General features: G+C 40.8%; 1 protein-coding gene across 4 annotated transcripts in view; it reads left to right on the forward strand.

Annotated features, from left to right (window-relative positions):
* The window catches only part of CCDC192 (coiled-coil domain containing 192), a 197,981-nt gene that overhangs the window by 121,675 nt on the left and 52,113 nt on the right, over nt 1-24,193 (forward strand). For all 4 annotated transcript variants that reach the window (XM_027607030.1, XM_027607031.1, XM_035727808.1 and 1 more), the window contains exon 6: nt 14,224-14,356. In XM_027607030.1, coding sequence (XP_027462831.1) covers nt 14,224-14,356 — 133 coding nt within the window. The remainder of the gene's footprint in view (nt 1-14,223; nt 14,357-24,193) is intronic.

The raw sequence follows: 24,193 nt of genomic DNA on the forward strand, positions 1-24,193 counted from the left end.
AAAAGTTTTTTTAGTAGATTATGTGCTTAGAAAATTGGGATCAGTCCAGTAGAAATGTTCAACTGTTGTGGATATGCTCTCCTGGCTCTGCCAGGTTGACAGAAATTCCACTTCTTTTTTTTTTTTTTTAATTTAATTTTATTATGTTATGTTAATCACCACACATTACATCATTAGTTTTTGATGTAGTGTTCCATGATTCATTGTTTGCGTATAACACCCAGTGCTCCAGAAATACTACTTCTAATATAATTCCTTATCAAATTTACAGTTTTCCCCCCATTTGCTCTCTCATAGAAAATAGTAATAACAGTCCCAGTGAAAAATAAAAGAGATTGAGAAAAGTAATAAAGAAACAATTAGATACAGTATTTTCTCCCCTTAAAATATGCACAGTGTGAATCCAGTTTGGGATAGGAAAAAAATTTGAAACAATACAAATGAGCAAAGACTGGCTAGTAACTCTATTCCACATTAAACCTTTTCAGACTACTTTAGATTCCTCCTTTTCATACACTGGAATATCTTGGAGTATTTTGAGGTCCTGTAAGATTTTTCCCCATAATGGACAAAATTAGGCTAGCCCTCAAAGATCTTTGAGATATTTAATGCCACAGAAATGACATTTCTTTCTCTTTTCAGCCGTGTATGCGTGTGTGTGTATGCGTGTGTGTGTGTGTGTGTGTGTGTGTGTTAAGTGCACACAAGGATAATCGGGATTTAAAGCAGTCAAGAAGCATGAGTTACTTTTTTAAAACATCTTGAGTTACTTTTATACAAGAAAAATAAAATATGGTTTTAAAGCTAAAAAAAGATTTTCTTGAAATATCCTTTTCATTGTCTCTGTTCCCCACCTCATTTTGAACATTTGAGGCTTAAAGCATTTAATCAGGATGAGTTAATTCATCCATATGTAAACCCTGAGGTGGTTTAAAAAATTCCATTTGTCATTAGAGAAAGGGAACATCAGGCACTTGCCTCAGAGTACTGTGTTGTTGACAGAATTGGGAACAGGACTTAGAATTTTCCTGCTAGATGTCCTTGAAGCTTATGAAAGTCATTGAAATAACTTTGAACAATGCAATGAGTGTGAAAGCAGGGATGGGAACCTTTCCTTAACTTTGCTGACCTGAAAAGAGTTCTAAGGGAATTGTGAGTGAGAAATAAGAATCAGAGAGACTAGGTTTTTTGTGTTTGTTTGTTTGTTTTTCTCCAAGCCAAAGAAGGAAGTAGTGCTGGAGCATTGAATGGCTTGGTTGCAGTTTGGTACTGTGAGTACTATCTCTTTACATTTACCCTAAGGAAGGAAGGTGATGTACCCCACACATTCCTTCACTGTGCTGCCATCCCATAGTGTTATTTCCAGAACCTGACATTTCTTTGCTCCAATTAATTCCTTTCTTTCTATAGCTGAAATTGGCCAACTATCAAAAAATGGCAGACATGTTACATGGACAAAGCCTGCACAGAAACCTCCCCCATTCGCAACCTTCTAGAGTTGCTGCCGTCCTTACTTCCCAACCACTCATGCCTGCCTCAGTGCCCTCACATGTCCTTAGGACCGCATACTGCCTTTGTGGCTAGCACCTGGCTCTTGTCTCTGGACACTTCTTGAGTTGACCTTTATAGATGTGCACATCAGAATCCCCCCAAAAGTTTAAAAACTAGATTATCCATCCCACATCCAAACTCTCCCAAATTCTGATTGAGTAGGCCTGGAGAGAAGCTTGAGCTGATGTACTGTTTCAAAAGCTCCTCAGATGGATCTGATGTGCAGGTGTCAAAGTACAGAACAGGAGAGGAAGCCTTAACAGCCCCCTTCTGAAAGGTCAATGAAAGAGAAAGAAACTCATCACTGAGTTAGCTTGTTTGATAATAATCTTCTCTAAGTGTTTCTTTTCTAACAACCACTGGATATCTATCAATTTTTACTCACTTCTTAGGCTGTTGTATTCTTGAGTTGTATCTGCTTAATGACTCCAGGCCTGTTTGCCTGCAGTAGAATTTTGCATTTCCTAATAAAAGAATTGTAAGTCATACTGATAGTAGTATAAACCTTTTCTTTATAAAAAAGGAAGGAAGGCCCTATGTCAGACATAAAAGGCATGGTTTTAGGATTGGAAAGGATTAGATTTCTAATTTAGAAATCTATTATAGAAATTGTCTCACCAAAATCTTTTTGTATGATTTGAGAGGTCTCCTAAATGTCTTCTCACTTTAGGACCAATGTACTTGGTTAACAATGAAAACAAAAAGTAAACATTTTAGGAAAGGAAAATGCAATTTGTAATCAAAAGATGAAAAGTTTCAGTTCATGTAAGAAAGGCAAGTATTGTAATTATTGTATTGCTATGATCATGATTTCAAGAAACGTCTTCCACACAAGAGCCAAAAAGTGAAAGCATCTCATGTGTCCACTGACAGATGAATGGACAAGCAAAACTCAATATATGCATATGCATACAATGGAATATTATTCAGCCTGAAAAAGGAAGGAAATCCTGTCATATGCTGCAATATGGATGAAGTTTGAGGACACTAGACTAAGTGAAATAAGTCAGTCACCAGAAGACACATACTATATGATTCCACTTATATAAGGTCTGAGAGTATACAAATTTACAGAAACAGAAAGTAGAATGCTGGTTGCCAGGGTCTGAAAGGAGGGAAAATGGCGAGGTGTTATTTAATAGGTATAGAATCTCAGATTTTCAAGATAAAGTTCTGGAGGTTGGTTGCAAACAATGTGCATACTATTGACACTGCTGAATAGTACACTTAAAAATGGTTATGATAGTAAATTTCATGCCATGTGCTTTTTGCCACAATTAAAAAGAAAAAAAAATGTCTTCAGGTGTAAAGCTAAGACTCAGTAATTGATATTGTCAGTTTAGATAAGGCACTATAGAATTGAAATTAAACCAAGCAGAAGTCAGTTTTGACTTTGACATATGATATGTGACCAAAATTAGGGACCATATTATTTATCTATTCATTCTTTCAGACAGTCAAAAAGTATTTATTTCTTGTGTATCTCCTGAGTTAGTTTTATAGAAGCTTGACTGGCTCTGGGTCAGCCTCATTCTTATCTGGGGAGGATTAGATTCAGTCCAGGGTGTCGCAACTATATATAGGAGAGACAGACTCTTGAGTCCAACAAAACCAAGGAACTATCTGTATTTGCTGACTTGTTTGTCTAGACTTGTTAAAATATGCAATCTGAAGCTAGTTAATATGTACATAGCAAAAGTTCACATCATCACCACACCTTTCCCTTCCTCTCTGATTCTGCAGGCTATTCACAAGCATCAAATATTTCCTTTATCGGGTTATGCCTTCACAACCCCATCTTGCATGCATATAACTCCATTCACACATAACATCAGATTCTGAAATTAATCTTTTGTTCTAAGGAATATTGAAACCAACTATATATAAATCCAAATATCCTTGTCTCTCTACCTATGAAATGTAGACATGAACAAAACATGTTCATGGCATGAACAAAACAGCCTCTCTAAATAGTGGTGGAAGACAAGACAAAAATGTTTAACTAAAGTCATAGCTGGAACGTTGTGTTTGAGGAACGAAACTGGATTTAGGTTGCAAATACTGCTTAATGTTGAGACCATTTCCCCGAAGTGCAAAGCTCCTGCCACAGAGCAGGACTGACACCTTTTGGTACAGAAGTTTTCAGATGTGGCAAACCACTATTTCTTCCGTCCTCTTTAAAGGTTTTTGGTAAAGGTTGCCCCAGTGGTGAAGGACAGGAATTGCAGGAAAACCCCAAGGGAGAGACTAAGAGAACATTGTCAGATTATAAGGTTTTAGCTCAGAAAAGGAAAGAGTGATTTTGTTGCCATATTGGAAATGTGGTTTTCTTATCATCAAATGGACACAGACTACAATGTCACCATCGCTAGATGAAATGTCATCTACTACACACGCACCCTCAGTATATGTTCATAAAAAATCATGAACACGAACAGAAGTAGAGAGAAGACAACAAAATGTCTTTGCTCTCAGACCACCAAAGTGATCTTGTCTTGCTGCTCATGGGCAAAGGAACTTCAAGGTAATTCAGTTTTGATCACTGGGTTATATTTATAGGTGTCATCTGTATGTTTGTAATTTATTTCTTTATCAACTGTTCTTTGCTTTGTATCTCTAGCATGTTGAGGAACTTGGTTTTTCTAACTGAAGGCCAGGACATGGGTTTAGTGATCCTCACTATACCATCTGAGTCTTTTTTACAATATGACTTCCTCTTTATTACAGTGACTGACTGAGAAGGAACTGAGAAGAGAAAATTAAGAAAAGAGAATTTTTAAGAGTAGCAACAATAAAAGAACTGTTAAACACCATCTGGTGTTCTAGATAAAAGTATTTGGTCTCAACACAGGCAGACTGTATATCATTGGTTCTGGTTCTGTGGCTCAGTAGTACTAGGTGGTTGGGATTTCCCACCATCTGTTTCATCAACTTATTCCATTCCCTTGAATTTATATTGCTTGATTAGTCGAATATTCAAGTGAATCCTTTTTTTATTATTTTTTTTATTTTTTAGTAGAAGAGTCAAAAGATAAATCACATCTTGGGCTAGCAACCAAGTTCAATGCTTTAATTTTTGGTGATTTCTCCCCATGCATTTAAATGTCCCTACTCATATTAACTGTCAAACATTGCTTTCAATGAACCTGATTGACACTTTAAATTTCCTTAGTGGGAAACTTGACTTGAGATTTTTAGCCCGTGTGAAACTTTTGTTTCCAGATTAAAGCAATTGAAAAATTAAAGAATAGACAAATTACTCATTTAATTGCAGCTATATAATATTCAACTAATGGATATTACTGTAAAGATTTATGCTCAATAATTCATTATTGGGAACAGCTATCTTAGAAGTTCTAAAGAGTAAAGATTCTAAGATAATGATGGCAGTGACAACATTACTAACACCATGCCACTCAATAATGTACAAAACACACAGCCATGCACATTGTAAATAGTTTTTTACATGAAATCAGGACCATTTCACTTTAAACTTTGAAGTTTCTGCTGTATGGGGTGCCTGGGTGGCTCAGGCAGTTAAGCATCCAATTCTTGATCTCGACTCAGGTCATGATCTCAGGGTCGTGACATGGAGCCCCGTGTGGGGTTCCACTTTCAGTGGGGAGTCTGCTTCTTTCCCTGTCCCTCTGCACCTCCCCTCCCCCCCCTCTCTCAAATAAATAAATCTTTAAAAAAAAGTTTCTGTTGTAAAATTGTTTCAAGTCTGCATTAAGAAAGCAGCAGGTGGGGCGCCTGGGTGGCTCAGTTGGTTAAGCGACTGCCTTCGGCTCAGGTCATGATCCTGGAGTCCTGGGATCGAGTCCCGCATCGGGCTCCCTGCTCAGCGGGGAGTCTGCTTCTCCCTCTCCCACTCCCCCTGCTTGTGTTCCCACTCTCGCTGTCTCTCTCTGTCAAATAAATAAATAAAATCTTTAAAAAAAAAAAGCAGCAGGTTTTTGGTTTTGTTTTTTCTAAAGATTATTTATTTATTTATTTATTTGAGAGAGAGAGAGAGAGAGAGAGAGAGAGAGAGAGAGCATACAAGCTGGGGTGGGGGAGGAAGGGCCGGGGGAGAAGCCGACTCCCCACCGAGGAGGCAGCCCGACTGGAGGGGGGTGGCACTTGAAGTTGGTGGTGGGCTCCATAGGGGGCTCAATGCGGGGCTCCAGCCTAGGACCCTGAGATCATGACCAGAGCCGAAGGCAGACGCTTAACCGACTGAGCCACCCAGGCTCCAGAAAGCTGCAGTTTTTTTAAACATTATATTTCATGGGAAAAAAATACGTAGTGCAGAAAACTTCCCAGGTGGGCAAATTGCTTTCTCTAATTTCTCTTATCCACCGCACAAAGCTTTTTCATGCTATGTGAGAATCATTTCTCCTCTTATGATTATTTTCTTTTCCTTCATTTAGAGTTCTTTATCATTTTTGAAGTTGTCTGAGGGCCAGCTCTTGTACTCACTGAGTTTTTAATCCCCTGTAATGTCTCTGCTTTGAGGGTAGAGTGGGATTTCTGAAGGAGAGAGATACTCACTGAGAAGGTTAACTTACTAGGTTCTCTTTACCATACCAGAAAACCCTTCAAGGTGATTTAAGCACCTTGGTGCTCCAGCATCTCAATTGTCCAGTCTTCAAACACATGCCTTTGCTTTATAATTCAAGGTAAGTCACAAATGGCCGATAGCTGCCTACTTCCTCCCAGAAGGCAGCTTTAGTCAAGTTCAAAACGAGTTCTGGGCACAGAACAGAACAAAACAAAACAAAAACATGTATCTGCCCAGTTATAAAGTCATTGCAGAGAAAAAATTTTTCATCATTTTTATAATCATGTTAGGAGAGCTTAGCAGTATTTTCACAAGGCAGACATGGGAATTCTTTTTCCCCACCTGTACATTCTGTCCTCTGGTTTCTGTTCTCTTCCACCCACATCACTTTTTATAGCAATTTGCCAATGACACCAATACCTGTACAGGTGGGGCTGAGAAACTAAAATTGCTTCATCTACAGCTTGGGCCCTTTAGATTCTCTCTGTCCCCAGGGAAGATTGGACTGGAAAACACCTTCCTAGTAGGCTCCGTTAGGTGTGACAGTGCACTCCTCTCTCTGTTTTCAGGGTGGGTGATTTGAGACTGTGAGATCAAAAACTGGATTTGGCTTTAGCAAGCACTGGCTATACTTTCTTTTTGAAAGAGACCTATTGAACGCTTGGTTTTGTTCTGCGCCGTGCTCAGCCGGTATGAAAACTTATTTATTGCACTGTTGGCACTGTAGGGTTCTTTTCTTTCTCTAAGACCTTGGTTGTCAGCCTGATTAATGTTTACTGGGTAAGAATGATGAGGCAGGGTTACACTCACACACAAAAAGAGCTTGTAGACAATACCCCTTAATCTTAGGAATGAGTTTGTTTGAGTACAGATATTCTAGTGCTGAGGGCAAGCTGACTGGTTGACACTGGTCCAGTTCATTTCTTTGAAGTGAATGGGATCTCAATTACCTAACAACTTCTGCTTTCTATCAAATGTAACCCCCATATGGACTATAGGGAGTGACCTGAATCCAGTCCTTCCTGGCTCTCTGTGTGAAGAGGGATTAAAGGGAAGGAAGCCTGCCTAAATAACTATTTTTGACACTGGGATCTTACACATCAGGGATTTTAGTTACTGGCCAGTTTCTAATCATATACCCATTTCATGGCCCTTCAGTTTGTATGGCCAAGGAGCAACACGATATAGTGGAGGGAAAAAAACCCACCAACATTGAAATGAGGAGTCAGAAAATCTGAACTTGAGTCTTGTTTCTTGCAGTTTTATTAGCTGTGACTTTGGGCAAATCATGTCATTTTTCTCTGCCTATACTTCTGCATCCCTAAAATGCTAGGGCTGGACAATTTGATTTCAAAGATTACACTCAATTCTGTCCCATCGAAGATTCAGTGATTCTGTTGTCCTAAATCATGCTTGAGGGGTCAGCCCATGTCTCAAAGCTTCATGATCAGAAGTTGGACACTTCTTGCTTTCAGAAATGGATTTATAAATAGGAAATGTCATCTTATTTAAATTGCTCACAATGTTAGAACCTGAGTAGGACACTGAGGCATGCCTAGCCTAGGGATGGAAGGGACAGTCTAGAGCTGAATCGCTCAGATTTAAATTGTGGGTCACCATTTGACTTTGGGAAAGTTACTTAAAGCTCTCTGTGCTTCAGTGTTTGCATCTAAAAATGGGATTAATAATAGTTCTACTTCACTGGGTTGCTACAAAAATGAAATTAGCTAGTATGTATCAGCTTCTCAGAACTATGCCTGGCATATTATAGGTGGTAAGTATTAGCTTCTCTCTGGAACATTTCCAATAATACTCTGTATACTACATGAAAGGAAGGGTAGCTTATGGTCTTTTAGGGCAACAAATTCCAACTTCTGGACTGTTGTGTTGTTAGAAACGTCTATCTTATCATTGGAATTCACTCCAAGTTGTAAGTTTTCTCTTTATCTTGCATTAATCTGTAACTTGTCTTACATAAACATAAAAAAATGTCTGTAAGTACACAGACATTTCTGGAAACTAGGACATCTAATGGCAAACTCTGCTTCTGTCTCTAATAATTTATCCCATAGAGGGAAAGAACTGAGACTTGGTTCCAACTATAGGTAAACTCCTCCCCTGTAGTGAGTCAAGATGTTTGTCTAATTATTGGGATTTTGTTTTCTCTTTATTAGAAATTCCAAACCCTCGGGGCACCTGGGTGGCTCAGTTGGTTAAGCGACTGCCTTCGGCTCAGGTCATGATCCTGGAGTCCCGGGATCGAGTCCCGCATCGGGCTCCCTGCTCAGCAGGGAGTCTGCTTCTCCCTCTGACCCTCTTCCCTCTCGTGCTCTCTGTCTCTCAGTCTCTCTCTCTCAAATAAATAAATAAAATCTTTAAAAAAAAAAAAATTCCAAACCCTCCAGATGTAGGGAACAGAATTAAAATTTATTTCTAGGGCGCCTGGGTGGCTCAGTTGGTTAAGCGACTGCCTTCGGCTCAGGTCATGATCCTGGAGTCCCGGGATCAAGTCCCACATCGGGCTCCCCGCTCAGCGGGGGGTCTGCTTCTCCCTCTGACCCTCTTCCCTCTCGTGCTATCTCTCATTCTCTCTCTCTCAAATAAAAATAAATAAAATCTTAAAAAAAAAGATAAAAAAAATAAAAAATAAAAAATAAAATTTATTTCTATAGTGTGTGATAACATAAAATAAGCTTCTCAAATGGGAGGGATACTGCAAAGAACTGAACAGTATTAGCTATGATTTCCAAAGTCTGACTATTGGTCATGAAATGTCAACAGTGGTCATGTGGCGCCCAACTCTTGGTCAAAGTTGAGATGAGGCCTAATGGTTGTGTATTAACAATTCCCCCCATGACCTTATTAAATGAAAGAAGACGAAGCTGCATTTTGCTTTTGTGCTTGGTCTTTCATTTAAGGCATTATATAAGAAAAGTTTCATCTGATCTACTGTTTGTCACTTTAGAGAACTGAACAGAATGGCCACAGGCCCCAGGATCAATTCCAGACCCGCTGATGAGAGACACTAAGAGGGCTCAGATCTACACCAGGCACAGATAGCCCTTAGCTGGGTTCATCAGATATTTCCTTTATTTCTTAGGTTCTCTGGCAAGATGATGGCAGTCCATGCTACAAGTGTCTCACCATCACCCTTCAGTGTCAGTCTTTTATAACCAAGTCTGGTTTATTGCCTTTCTACTTGTACTAATTAGAGCCATGCACGCTCTAACTACAAAAAGCTAGCTTTAAGTAACTTAACAAAGTAATGGTGCTACTGATTAGTGAACCATTACGCTATCATTGAGAAGAAAAATCAGCCTCTGGAATCAAAAGAACTCGTTGAAGTCAATTCAGCTACTTACTTACTAAGAGACCATGGTTACCATGGTCTACTCAAGTTCTCAGTGCCCTCAACTCTCTCACCTACAAAATAGAGACAGGATCATACATAACAATTAGGTATCATCAATGAGCAGTGGCTACTGGGAGTGTGGATCAAGGACTGTGAAGCCAGGTAGGCAACCTAGGGTGAAGGAAGTCCCAAATCAAAGGCCTACGGTGGAGAAAGGAAGCTACGAGGCACATATTTGCCATTCCTGGACTTCTAAATACTTACCTGGGGATAGCATAAATACAAAACAAAATAAGAGTTGTGAAATTGATTTTCCAAGCCAAGTTGTATCCAAAAGCTATATCACTTTTATGAGTTTTATTATTAACAATGGGCTATTAGAAAAGAAATGAAAGAGGAAATCTGCTTATATGTCCTGTATTCAAATCAAATTCTCTTGGATGTCCTTGGTAGTGAGCATTTTATCAGGGGCCCACTGGAGACAAAACCTGTCTTTGTTATATAGGCTAAGTAAGGAAGGTAAGAAGCTATGCTCCAGCAAGCCTGCCACGGATGCCACTGGCATGAAGAGGTAGGGCTTTAGAAAGTTCCTCACATCATTCCACGGAGGCAGCTACCTACTTTGCCAGGCATCTAGCCAGCTCTGGCAGGAGACTGGATCAAGGCTATTTGCTTATCTGTTTTCAGGACATCGAGCGTTGTCTACCCATACAAAGTGAGGAGGAGATCAATGCAATTATGGAGAAAACTTAATTTAGGAGAAGGAAAAGGTGGCAGATGTGGTGGAAGATAGGGAAGGAGAAAGAAAGAAGACAAGGCAAATCTTGGAAAATGAGAAATCTTGCTTTCAATGAAATACAAATTTTATTTTCTAAAGTGTGACAAAGACATCTTTAGAAAAGGCACTTTAGTGTTCTTAGTGGAGGGTTGAGAGCCTCCCCGATGTATTTCAAGAAATAATGACAAAAAAGAAAGACCTATCTGCCCCGTAGCAAACAGTACTGGGTACTGTCATTTAGGTGTTCAGTCACTGACTCGCCACCAATTATATGCTATGGGATCAAGGGCCTGGAGATGTCATGTGCCCGGCCCAATTTCTCAGGGCCAATAGTTGCCTTAAAATCTGAGGCCACAGTTCAAAGTGTGTGGAAAGACTAGGAAATTTTAAACAATGCTGGCAGCTTCGAGTTGAAACTCATCTATAAATAGTTCCCTGATGATCTCTAATTCCCGATGACTTCGTATAATGCGAGCTATTCGGCAATGTGATATGGATAGATATTTCCTTTTCAAAACATTGCACGAATACATGATTTCCTCCCTCTGTCCACCCTGTAGCAGAAGTAGGAAAAGAGCAAGGTAATAGGAATTTACCTCCAAGCTATAAAGCCTTCCTTTCCTTTTAGTAATCATGGGGGGGAGTGCCTAGTTACTAAGGAGACAATAATAACAGACTCCATTAGGTTCAAGTACAACACTTGGGTTGCCTGGCTAGAGAACGCCAAAAAAGCAAAGGAAAATATTATCATTGCTGAAATCATTTGATGTCTATGACTAATAAAAAACATGTCGGCAAACTGAATTTTTAGAAATGCCCAAAGGGCTTGGTTAGAGCTGTGAATTAATGGCATACAGCAGTCCTGTCTGGAGAAAAGGAAAAAAAAAAAAAAAAAAAGACAAAGATGTTAAACTCTTTTAAAATTTATCTGAATAACCGACAGTTCCCAACAGAAATCAATTTAGGTTCTTTATTCAATTTTTAACTTAAATCTAAAGGTCCCTTCCCCTTTCCTTTAGAGCTTAATAATAAAGTTTGCACATCTTGAGTCACAACCGTCCTTGAATTCTAAGGGACCCGCAGGCCTTTTTGATCCTCTTATGCAACATCCCACAAATTCTAGAGTTATTTTTAAGGGATCCCTGAAAACTGTATCCACTTTAGAGACTTTGAGGGCTGAGGTGTCCATTCAGGCATGTGCTGGGTCTCTCAGAGGCTGGAGGAAGCCAAAGGTGGAAAGAACTGGGGGTAAGCCAGACCTCTAATTACCTCTTGACCCAGGTCCCAGAGGTTGCTATGGGCCTGCCTGAAGATGTTCATCCAGTCTCTGCTTGATCATTCCCAGAGCGGGAGGCCTTTGCCAGGACGCATCCTATCTTGTTATGAATTCAGCTCTGGTTGTTGGAGGGTGTTTTCTCATGCTGTGCCAAAATCTGCCTCCTCTTGAGTTTTTTACCCATTGTTCCCCATGGTATCTCTAGAATAATACTGTTTAACTCAACTTCCTTTCCCCTTGACTAGTACCTTAGATTACTGAAGTCAGCTGTCGTAACTCCCCTGTATGCTGTCCTCTCCAAACTAAATATCCTCAGTTTCTTTCTCAGATCATATGGCAAATATACAAATTAAGAGAGAAGCAATGTAAGGAAACAAACTTTCCTTCTTACTCCTCTCAGTATTTCATTATAAAAAATTTCAAACACAGAAAAGTTGGAAGAATTTTATAGTAAACACCCATATACTTAATAACTAGACACAATTACCATTCTGCTATCTTCCATTACTCACCTATCTATCAGTATCTCTTTCCATCCATCACCCCATCTTACTTTTTTACATATGTCCATATAAAGTGCATTCATCCACACACTTAACCCTCATGCATCAGTTTGTACACCCTTATCATTATCGGTTCTTTTCTGATACTTTTTTTTTTAAAGATTTTATTTATTTATTTAATTGACAGAGAGAAAGAGATAGACAGCGAGAGAGGGAACACAAGCAGGGGGGAGTGGGAGAGGGAGAAGCAGGCTTCCCGCCGAGCAGGGAGCCAGATGCGGGGCTCGATCCCAGGACCCTGGGGTCATGACCTGAGCCGAAGGCAGACGCTTAACCCACTGAGCCACCCAGGCGCCCCTTTTCTGATACTTTCAATTAGCCCTCTCTGCTGAATCCCTTTGCAGCTCTCTCCCTCATTTCTCATTTCTGTATCATTCCTCCCACTTTCTAGCCCCAAGGTTCTAAATGGTAAAAGCAAAGTATGAAAAATCTGAGCACAGGAACAGTCTTGGAGTAGCATCAGGAAAGGAGGCTGAGGACCACAAGGGGCCTCACAGGCATTATCACCCCAGGCCTGGGAGGGAGGAGGTTCTCATGAACAAGCTGACACAAACCAACTTACAAGGTGGGGGGCGGGTATTGATGAGCATGCCAACCTAGTAATTTACTATGGGAAACACAGCTAGCTATCAAATACCCAGACCCATGTATTTGTTGATCAGCTCAATCTCTCTCTGAACTAATCTACAGAACAGGTCAAACTGTGAAGGATTTTGGTGAACAGAGACTCAGACAGGAAACAGTAAGAGGGTCTTAGTGGCGCGGAGCCTTATCAGCATTGATGTTTCAACAGCTGGCTCGCACTGTGCCCGACACCAAAGGGGTGCTTTGTAACTAGTACAAAGATGAAATGAGTATGTGAATACTAACTACACTCTAAGAGAACTGCTGAACAGACCAGGAACTCGTGTCGTGGATCAGGGCACCTCTCACCTGGACCGTGCTGGTGAACCATGCCGGATTCTACCCCTCCAGCTCCCGTTAAAGAATTTCCATGATTACTATTCTCATTTGAATAATACATTCTCTTTTAGCCACATGTATGCCATTAATTCAGCTTTCGTGAAATCCTAATCCTGCTTTGGTCTGAAAGACAACCTGTCTTTAAAATGAGTGGTCTATGTCTATCGAATCCCATCTTTGATGAACTGATTTTACCCGCTTTACTCTAAAAAAAAAAAAAAAAAAAAGGAAGTGATTCCCTACTACCTGAGGTTTCCCCTGATGTGCAAAAACCATTCCTTTCCCTATCTCAAGATTTATGTCTGATAAGAAATGTTAGTCATTTATATTCTGGGCTTCCTAATTACCAGTCCACAAAGACTTGGCAAAGTGAGCTCTTCAGTGGAAAGGCAACAACACATAAGTGTAAATACAACACTTTTCACAACAGATAGTTTTTCCGCAGTGACAGATAAATCTAATTCTGACAAATTGATTTCATTTTGCAATCCACAAAAGGAGATTTCTAGTCTTAAAATCTCCAGGTGAATCCTTTGGTCAGGTAACAACTTCCTCAAGTAGTTCTTTCAAAGGCTTAGATGTCATAAATCAGACTAATTTTACAGCAAGCAATTCCTGCCTTCTTATGGCTTAACGATTTGTACCCCTGACCACTTTCCCTATATAGATACCCCAGTAAATATCTGTAAACGTCAGCATTTCGTGGTAGAATCACACTCCTCAGGGTCTACTGGAATGCACACCTTTATGGTATCAGGGTAGAAAATGACACAGAAGCAAGGCTCTCTGAAATAGGCTCACTATTTCACGTGAGTTTACTTACAGACTGAAAAAAAAATCAGGCACCTTTAGGCATTGGCACCTCCGTGGTCAAATGCCAACCACCAACTAGAGTTGCTCTCTAATTGCCTCCATTACAAGCAACCAAAATACAAGGTTCGGAGGCAGATTAAAACCCTTCAAGAGGGTAAAAGATACTCTGCTGTAGAGAGTGGCTTTCGTTGCTGGGGATAGGAACGCTCTGAGAGGGGCTCTCGCACTCTGTTTCAGAGATCTCAGAAAGGACTTAAGCTAGATAAGCAGGGAGCAGTTCACGGAAGCTGGCCCGCAAAGGCATGGTTGTTCAGACTTCGTCAGTTCTTTTTATTCCTTTGATATGTCTGTCTCTAGTGACGGAAACTCTTATTTTTTTTCAAGAAACTAAAGCACAAAAGGAAACTGAAAAAGCTGCAAACGGATTTGGCAACAGCTAAGCAAGAGGCTGCCATCACAGTCCTGGAGCTCAATGAGAAGATAAGGATGCTACGTGAAGGGAAGCCAGCCCCTAGAGGTCAGTATTACCACGTGACAGTCGCACACCAGCCGTCGGGCCTGCGTGAGGTTTATGGTTTTCTTGGCCACAGAGCAAAAGGCAGGGCCACCGGGCCGGGGAGCAGCCTGGCCTGGCCTGACCTCCGTCCGCATGAAAAGCGGACATGACACAAATTACTGACTCCAGGCTGGATTCGCTTTCACTGTACGTGAGGTAGGGAATGAACAAGGAGTTCCTTCGAGGAAAAGTCTCTGAAGCTGAAGAGCTGGACTAAATAGATCTGGTAAGTGTCTTTGCACAAAAGCTGGGTGGCCGTGAGGGAAGGGAAGAGTCTAAGGAAGACCTGAGGGATGAAGCTCTGGAGTGGAGCGAAGAGAGGAGCTTGCCTTCAAGTGTAGACAGGCTTGTACGCTCGGGCAGGCACAGGGAAGTGAAAAAGTGAGGGTTTGAACAACCGCCAATGAATGAGCCAGAAACAAGCAGGGAAGGCTGGGTGAGGATGAAATCTGGGTGGTTTCGAGAAACTGTAATGGCCACTATGGTTTGGAGTTTTGAACAAGTCTTCTCTAAGGGATTATAAACACACATTGGGGTTGGAAAACCCCTCCGACTGCCGCCATGAGGAATGATACGAGTTAACATTTAGTACTACGTGCCAGGCATTTGGCTTAGCACTTCACGTGTATTTAAGTCTCAGAATAACCTCTGAAGTAAGTACATTTATGGATTCCAGAAGAATAAGCGGAGGCTTAGGGATGTTGATTGCTTTGCCCCAGGTTAGACAAGTGGGAGCAACCCCCGGGCAGTGAGCCTCCAGGCAGCCCCTGACCCTACCCAGTGCGCCTGCGCACCTCCGACGCAGAAGCGTCTTTCGTCTCTGCTCTAGAGCAGCGACGTCCAGCCTCGTTCCGCCTGGTGAATCTCTTGGAAAAACCGTGGTCCCCCGGATAAAGTCTTCCTCTCATGTGTGGCACTCTCGTAAAGCCAGAAACATGCCATTATTCCTACCCTGGCTTCCTTTATGACTCATAAATCATTCTGGAAAAAGAGGAGGACCGTGGAAATAAATGGAGGAGGGCCAAGTAGGCGCTGTGGTGGCTTCGGAAAGGGACACACGTCCAGCATCCTGGCCACTTGGTGGACCTTGAAAATGAGTTTGGTTTTAATTTTCTATTCCGAATAGCCCTTTCCCGGGGTTGAAATGGCATGGAACACAGTCATCTTGAAACACATGCTGAAGGTCAGTTTGTGTTTCTCTTCCCGCAGAACATAATGATAGCTTATGAATTTGCTTTTACCACCATGAAAACTTAGAGAATAAAATCCATTCAAGGATATTATCCACTTAAAAGTCTTTATTCTAGGGCATCAGAGCCAGATTTCAAGTTAGTTGCGTCCCAAGAAGCTGATAATGATTTTACATCACGTTGGAGAAAGTTCTCCAGTTTGCCTGAGAGAAGCATTCAACTTCTCAACTGTATTTTGAATCTAGTGAAAAAAAGATCTTATTGCAAGGTATATAATTCTCATTGTTGAAAAATATATCATTTGCTGTCTAATAACAATTTTGTCCCTTTGATATTTTAGTAGGTCAAAATTAAAATCACACTGAAGTACCAGGACTCCAATGGTTGGGGGGAGGGTAGAAAACATGAAATCCCACCTTTGCCCATTTTCTTTCTGTATTTCTGTTTTAAAAAAAAAAGAAAAAGCTACCTGTACAGGAAAAAATACAAAACCCTAATGTATTATGAACAGATATAAATTTAAATAAAGATAGGTATTCCAAGGTCAATTATGGATGAAAACAGTGACTCTTTCTGGACCTATATGTTGCTTCTCTTATTTGATGGAAAAACTGAGTCAGTAGACTGACTTAAATATTTGCACTTTATTGCTCTCCCCTTGCTCCCATGCTCCTCAACCTGAATTCAGTAGCCCAAGAGAATGTCAAAGCACTTTTGGCTCCAGAGTCATATTAGCTTTCATTCTCAAGAGACTTTGGTCACCTTGTCCTACCTCTCAATACACTTGAAAGTAAAATCTGCAAAGATGTTGGTAACTTTAACACACAATGACCTCCATTTAGCCACACAACAATTAGAATTGACCCACCTCCCACACACGTTCCTAGACCAGAACAATACCCCTCCCCTAGTTATCTTGTGTCCTTTTATAAAATGTTTGTTTTCAGTTCTCAGACCTCTGTTTGCAAATGACAGATGTCCCAGTCATACATAATAGCTTATGGAAAAAGGGTAATTTACTGGCACAAGTGTAAACAAACTAAGAAAGGGCATGCCATTAGCCATATAGTCCAACGGATACAGAGTCCCACATACCATCAGAACACTCAGTGTCTCTCAACTCTGCTTCTCTCTTCATTGAGACTTCATTCTCTCAAGCAGGATGTCAGAAGAGACATGGCCATAAGCAACTATGGACTCTTCTCATCTTTCCTCCAGAGAGAAAAGAAACCACTTTTCCACCAACTCCAGTTAGAAAAAGTACAATAAAGCACTCTGTCCTGGCTTGGGTCGGGTAGCCATGCGGGGACATGAACCAGTCTGTGGCCAGGGGTGGAGAACTATGGTTGGACAAGCTTAAGTCACGCACCTGCCACTGGGGGGCGGGGTAGAGGGAAATCAGGATGGAAAAGAAGAATGTTCTGGTGGCCTCTGGGTGGCTCAGTCGGGCATCTGCCTACGGCTCGTGTCATGATCCCAGGGTCCTGCGATTGAGCCGGGCATCGGGCCCCCTGCTCCCACTCCCCCTGCTTGTGTTCCCTCTCTCGCTATCTCTCTCTCTGTGTCAAATAAATAAAATCTTTAAAAAAAAAATGTTCTGACTGGCAGCTTCCACCAGAAGCACAGGGCTCGATTTGGAGAGAAGCGCTTCCTTAAAGGAAGAGATAACCCATTACCAGAACGAAAGAGTGAGGGACAAAACCAACATGTCCAAAACACTCTCAATTAGCAGTCAAGTTAAAATATAATGTAATGCTTAATGAGTCACCCGTCCATGAGTACTTGCACTTTTTAAATAGATTCTTCTTGGTGAACAAAGGACCTTCAGGATCCAAGAAATAAATGTCCAATGATATAATTTCAGACCCCATAAAAATGGAGAGTGAACCACTTTGGGAAAGGAATCCCCTTCCAGCCTCCATCAAGTGACATCATGGTTGCCTATCTGAAGGCCTGCCTTATTGTAACAACTGAAATTGCAAGAGGGGAAAAAAAGTTTTTGTTCTAAATGACATGTTACCTGGATTAACATAAAGCTACTTCTCTGTTATAGTTACAGATTGATGCCTATAGTTCTAACAAGCAGATCAAGATATTTCCAAATAAATTAGAATATTTTTTACCCAAATGTGCATTTTTTCCCTCTTGTTTGGTTCATTTTCTACGTCAGTCTATATATATTAGGTTGCCATTCAGCTCTTCTAATCAGAGGAATGTTCCAGAATATTGGGAATACCTTTAAGCATATTCACATTTTGATGAAACAGTGAGCTCCCAAACTTTCTTTTTACTTAAACACAGTAAACTACTTCACTGGCTATGTACTTAAATTACCTCCAAGGAAATAAATGATTTAAGTCAATGGAAAGTTCAACTGAAAAGAAAAACACGTTTATTATAAAACTGGCACAGCAGGAAACTTACAGCTTGAGTGTTGTTTGTTGATTTTGCTTTTTGTGCAAATAATCACAGCCCAAGGCAGATTCCTTCCGTCATTTCCACAGCCTGCACCTGAAATGCTTATTACGGCTTTATTTACTAGCATAATTCAGTGAAATGCCTATTGTACCCCTTCAGAGTCACCATTTGGTAAACCTTAGTATGCAGGGACCTAAGGTTAAATTTCAAAAACTATCTTTGCTTCTTTCGACTTAAGAGCACAAAGTTACTTCGCAAAAGACATTCGTGACTAAGTCTTGTTGGTACATGAGCGTTAGGTCACTTGCTATGATGAAAGCTCCTATCTTTGACCAGAACATCAGGGACCTGGGTTCATAGATTTCAAGCCAGTGTACGATGCACTCTTCTGGATTTTTTTTTTTTTTCCTTTCAATTCTTTTCTCCTAATATGCACAGCTATTTCACCAAGTAAGGTATCTAGCCCCCACATGCGAGTTCCCACTGCCCCGGTAACAGCCATATCAGCTCTAAGTCATCTCTTGGTTTTACTCCTGTTAAGAAGATACTCCCGGTTAGTGCAGGTACATCCCAGGGCAAGGTTATCCAGGACTCAGTGCCTGAATAGAGCCAACCATTCTTTTCAGGGAGGCCTGGACAAGGATTGACACTTCAGTGATTTTTCAGGGGCACAAGATGGTTTTTAAACACTGTTGATTTTAAGAATTAGACTACTGTTGTTTTATATTGTTAAAAAAAAATCAGGAGATTTATCTCTTTGTCAACATCCCAGAGCCAACTGTGCTCAGTATTTTCAAGAGTATCTTTTATCAGGATGTCCACCCCAGGGACTCAGCCCTCTTATTTGCTCTCCTCCTACAAACTTCCCCAGGATCAAAGCTCCTATTGCAACTAGGTGTTAAAAAAAACTGGGATTTGAGGGTGATAAGAACATTCTGGAATTAAATAGTGATAGTGGTCACGCAACACTGTTAATATAGGAAAATGAATGAATTCCACACTTTAATTGGACACATGGTGTATTTTATGTTATGTGAATTTTATCTCCACTGGGGGAAAAAATGCTCCTCACTAGGATGTAATGACTGACACCCTGTCGAGTTTAAGTGTATTTTATTTATTTATTTATTTACTTACTTACTTACTTACTTGACACAGAGAGAGAACAAATAGGCAGAGCAACAGGCAAAGGGAGAGGGAGAAGCAGGCTCCCCGAGAGCAGGGAGCCCGATGAAGGACTCCATCCCAGGACCCTGAGATCATGACCTGAGCCGAAGGCAGACGCTTAACCGACTGAGCCACCCAGGTGCCCCAAGTTTAAGTGCATTTTAATGTGAGTGCTTTGGGCCCCAGTAAAATCTGGACTTGGTAGAATTCCAAGCATTTAGAGACAGGTCATATTCCTATTTACTGGAGTAAGGCCAATCTTGTGTAGTTGTCCATTTGTGTCTAGGTTTTTTCAACAATGCCATCCTTTGGCATTGTTTTTCTCTCAGCCTAGCTCTTTGAGAGGCTGTTCTTCCTCAGACGAAGAACCGATAACTTGATCAATAGTTCTACATGCAACCCTTCTTTCACCATTGAACACAGATATTTATCTTCCCAGAGTTTTCAAAGAAAGTAGCAAGGAAGGTCGTGAGATCTCACTGTTTCAAATGCTGGGACCTTGTCAGAACACACTGTTTGCCACCCATCTCATCAGGCTGCATGGGCTTTGGTCTGAAGGTTGGTCAAAGTGTAAACAGACAGCCTTCCTACCACTGCCAAGGGTGTGACTGCCTTGGACAGAAGGTGACAAGAACTTAGGAAAACAGAAAGTGGAGATTTCCCCCCTCAGACATACATATTATTATCCCAACACCTGTAGAAAAGGGTTTCCTTTTAAGCCCTCCCATTGAATCCTCAAAAAGCAGAAGCTATTGCAAGGTGGGATATTTTACCTATAGACCAATAAACACCAGTAATTAACAGCAGGGACAATGAGAGAGCGTAGGAGTGGTAACTTCTGGATGTGCTAAGTATAAGAAGTTCCTGAGGAGTTTCAATATTTACCTCATAGAAATAGCTTATATTTGGGGCACCTGGGTGGCTCAGTTGGTTAAGCGACTGCCTTCAGCTCAGGTCATGATCCTGGAGTCCCAGGATCGAGTCCCACATCGGGCTTCCTGCTCAGCAGGGAGTCTGCTTCTCCCTCTGACCCTCTTCCCTCTCGTGCTTTCTATCTCCCATTCTCTCTCTCTCTCTCTGAAATAAATAAATAAAATCTTTAAAAAAAAAAAAAGAAATAGCTTATATTTATCTTTATAATCTCTAGGTCTCATTCAGAGATTTCCTGTCAGTTTGTCTCTTCTTTAGTCCACCAAAGTCTTTCTGAAATAGAGCAGCTTCCTGAAATAGAACCCCATGGTCAAAGTCTGATTTCAGAAGTTTCCTTCAAGGATAAGCAACTGCTCCAGGAGTCCCTGCAAAGCTTACGGATGTTATTTCATGAAGATCCCAAGAAATGTTACTTACTCACTATGTGCAAATTTAGGGTGATTCTAATTTTCAAAAGGACATTCTGGAAACTTCTAGGCCTGAAAATCACTCATGGGAAAACTAGGTGTTGCTCAGGACTTTGTGGGTTGCCAGTGACAAAAACCAAAATGAAACTAGGTTTAAGCAGAAAAGAAAGAAGAAGGCTGAGACACAGGGCTCCTGGACGGCTTATCTGGCTCCTCTTTGCTACTGGCCCTATTTGAGTGACTGCAGGTGCAGATCAGGAAGGTTGGCCTGGCTGCCCTGGTCTACAGTGAACATCTGCTTCTGCCTGCTCAGAACCACTTCCCTCTTTCTTCCGTAGCAGAAGCATGATTTTCTGTGGGGGACATGTTCCTCTCCCATTCTGTAAAGTCCTATAGGATTGTTTATCACAATGTCCCTTCCCCCTTCACCCAAGGGAAGCCTTGTGACCAGCTCTCTTATGCTTTTTCTTTTTTTTTTAAATTTTTTTATTATTATGTTCAATTAGCCAGCATATAGTACATCAGTAGTTTTTTTTTTTAAAGATTTTATTTATTTGAGAGAGAGAGAATGAGAGAGAGAAAGCACGAGAGGGAAGAGGGTCAGAGGGAGAAGCAGACTCCCCGCCGAGCAGGGAGCCCGATGTGGGACTCGATCCCGGGACTCCAGGATCATGACCTGAGCCGAAGGCAGTCGCTTAACCAACTGAGCCACGCAGGCGCCCTCTTACGCTTTTTCTAATTAACTTTTTTTTTCTTTAAGTAGTCAGCATTGGCTTATAATACTTACAACCAAAGAACTTTAATTTATACCCAACTCCAGGGAACAGAACTTCTTTCTCACAGTATTTATTCAGGATCTCACAGAAGGAATTTGATTGACCCTATTTGTATCACATTCTAACCCATGGATCAATCGCTGTGGCCAAGGCCGTGGGATTGTTATCATGGACCATACCTGGGTCATGTGCCAGAAGTCAAGGGCTAGGAAATGTTATCGGGAAAAAAAGAAAATGGGAGAGCTTTCTGGATAGAAGACAAAAAGTATCTTTCACTGTCCTCTTGAATCTACTTTAGTTAAAACTTATAAACCTGGGGAAGATACCCATGAGTTGAAGATCAGTTGTATCTTGTCAGGAAAGCACAAATTTATCTACTTTCAATTTCAAACTGCACATTTAGGCCCTCCCTTTGCAAAAGGCCTGGAAATCTATTTATTTTATAATTAACAAAGGGTAAGAAGATCCATTCTGAAACTTTTGGTAGGGGTCCAAAATTTGGACGTTTGTTAGCTCTACCAGCTGTGGGAATTCAATGAGCTCAAGGTCTCCTCCCTCCTTTGTTTGTAAGACTAATTTTGGAATTATACTATTATCAGGAAATGGTGTCCCTTCCTTCTGTCCATCCCTTAGGAATTTTTTTTTTTTTTTAAGTCTCCTGGCTTCTGGATCCAGAGAAGTTAGATAAAAGGGCAAGCCATCAGCTAATATCAAACAAGGCATGTGGGAATTGGAGTTTGATCAATTTTAAAGGTTTCCTACTGAACTTAAACATGGAGACTGCTATGATCACCAGAAGAGCATGTGTTGTTTGGCAATGCTGTTAACCCAGATTAGAGCTGAGAAGGCAGGCAATTTGCAGAGAAATAGTCGAACACTCCTTTGTCAAACATCAGCAGACGGCTGTTTGTCAACATAAGATGAACTGGAGAATGTGGGGTTGCAAACCATTGTCAGCCAGCTGGAACACCAGTGTAGCTTTTCCTGGGACAAACATCTTGGTGCCCAGGTAGAAAAAGTGAATGTTGTTCTCTCCTGCATTGCCCAGAAACCTCAATATGATTTCATTTAATGACTCAGTGTTTCCTGATAGGAGGCTGAAGCAGAGAATAGCTATGTTGGTCATATGAATAAATTTGGAGGAATGAGTCGATACTTTTGGGGGGGCTTGAGCTCATCAAATTGAGAAAGGTTACACAGAACAAGATTCCACTGGACAAGTGAATGCCTTTTGTTTGAAGGCACAGGATTTATTTCTGGTAGTAGGATACTGTTAGATATATACTCTTGTATATATATTAGATATATACCCCTATGTGCATTGTGGTGGTCTATAAGAATATTTGTTTTTAAAGATACACTGCCTTGGACCAGATTATCCTACTATGCTTCTACACTTCTCAATCAAATGAGGCCACAGTTTGATGTTGGGCAAAAAACATGTAACTAAGAAGAAATCAAGAGTGAATGTAAGAGGAACAGCATTATTCCTGATTTGTTTAATATGCAATTGGATGCAGGAGAAACTGGCATAATAATTGGTGCCTGTAAAATCTGAAAACGTTCTTGCTTTTCTCTAGATGCTTTCCTTAATCCCAGAAATTATAGCTGAGAATTGTTGCTCTGCTTTTCCAGTAAGACCTGGAAGTCTTGCCACACCAAGCTGTCATCTAGACCTAGGCCCACTGTTAGAACACCTGCTCCACAAAGATGGTCTAGACATGGTCCAAGGGCCTATTTTTTCATTGGCTACCCCTAGTGAATAAGGAAAGAGCTCTGCTCCCATTCCAGGGGATTTTGACTAGAACTTGGCAAACGAAGGTGGGAAGAGCCCTCAGTCACAAACTGATCTTGAATTCTTATAAATTGATCAATTATAGTTCCAAAAGGTGACATTCCTGAGACCAAGGAATTAAAGGATACAAGACAGATGGTGGAGAGCTACATGCATGTTTCATGAATGGACAAAAGCAAGAATTATAAATTATGAGTCCTCAAAGGAAGAAAAAGCACTTAAAAGATTCAGGTCAATAGGATAAAACCTTCTTAGTTGTACAGAATCCTGAACATTACCTTCACTCTTATATTCCTAAATTTATAAGGTAATAGGTAATAAAACTTTTATCACACTGAGCTATGTATTATATGAGGATTTTGACTTCAAGTAAAAGTCTCATCTTCTAAGCTGATCCCAAGAGGTTAACAACCTTTTTGACAAAGAGTTCCTTCCCATCCCTTTATCCCAGATCACCAAAGAGACACTTTTGATGACACTTTAGGGTAAATAGGTCTTTCTAACTCTGGATGAGTGCCAAAATGTCCAGTCTTATCCCAGGTTGCTAAGTAAATTTCTGATAAAAGGTAGTTAATTTTCAACATGCTTTTATTTTATTTTTTGCCAGGTATGCCACAACCAGATGCTATTCATTTTCATTTAAAGTTACATATAATGTTAATCCATATATAAATTTTGTTTACCCTCTTTCAAAGATTACCTGGAGTTTTAAAAGGAGAACTCTGTTAAAATATACTTTTCATTTCAAAGTTTTAATATCTCACATATCTAGAGAAATCATATTACTAGAACTAAAAACCAAGATACTGACTGACATAAGATCTAGCATATAAATTTATATTCATACTCAAAACTATTTGAAACCAGGGTGCTCCTGGGTGGCTCAGTCCATAGTGTCTGCCTGCAGCTCAGGTCATGATCCTGGGGTCCTGAGATCGCTCCCCCTCCCCCCCCCCGCTCCCCCCCTCCCCCGCATCGCTCAGCAGGGAGTCTGCTTGTCCCTCTCCCTCTGCCCTGCCCTCCCCCACTCATGCTCCTGTGCTCTCTTGCTCTCTCTCTGTCTCTCAAATAAATTAAAAAAATCTTAAAAAAAACCTGTTTGAAATCAGGACTGT

This window comes from Zalophus californianus, chromosome 5 (genome assembly GCF_009762305.2).
Source record: "Zalophus californianus isolate mZalCal1 chromosome 5, mZalCal1.pri.v2, whole genome shotgun sequence".
Taxonomy (NCBI): domain Eukaryota; kingdom Metazoa; phylum Chordata; class Mammalia; order Carnivora; family Otariidae; genus Zalophus; species Zalophus californianus.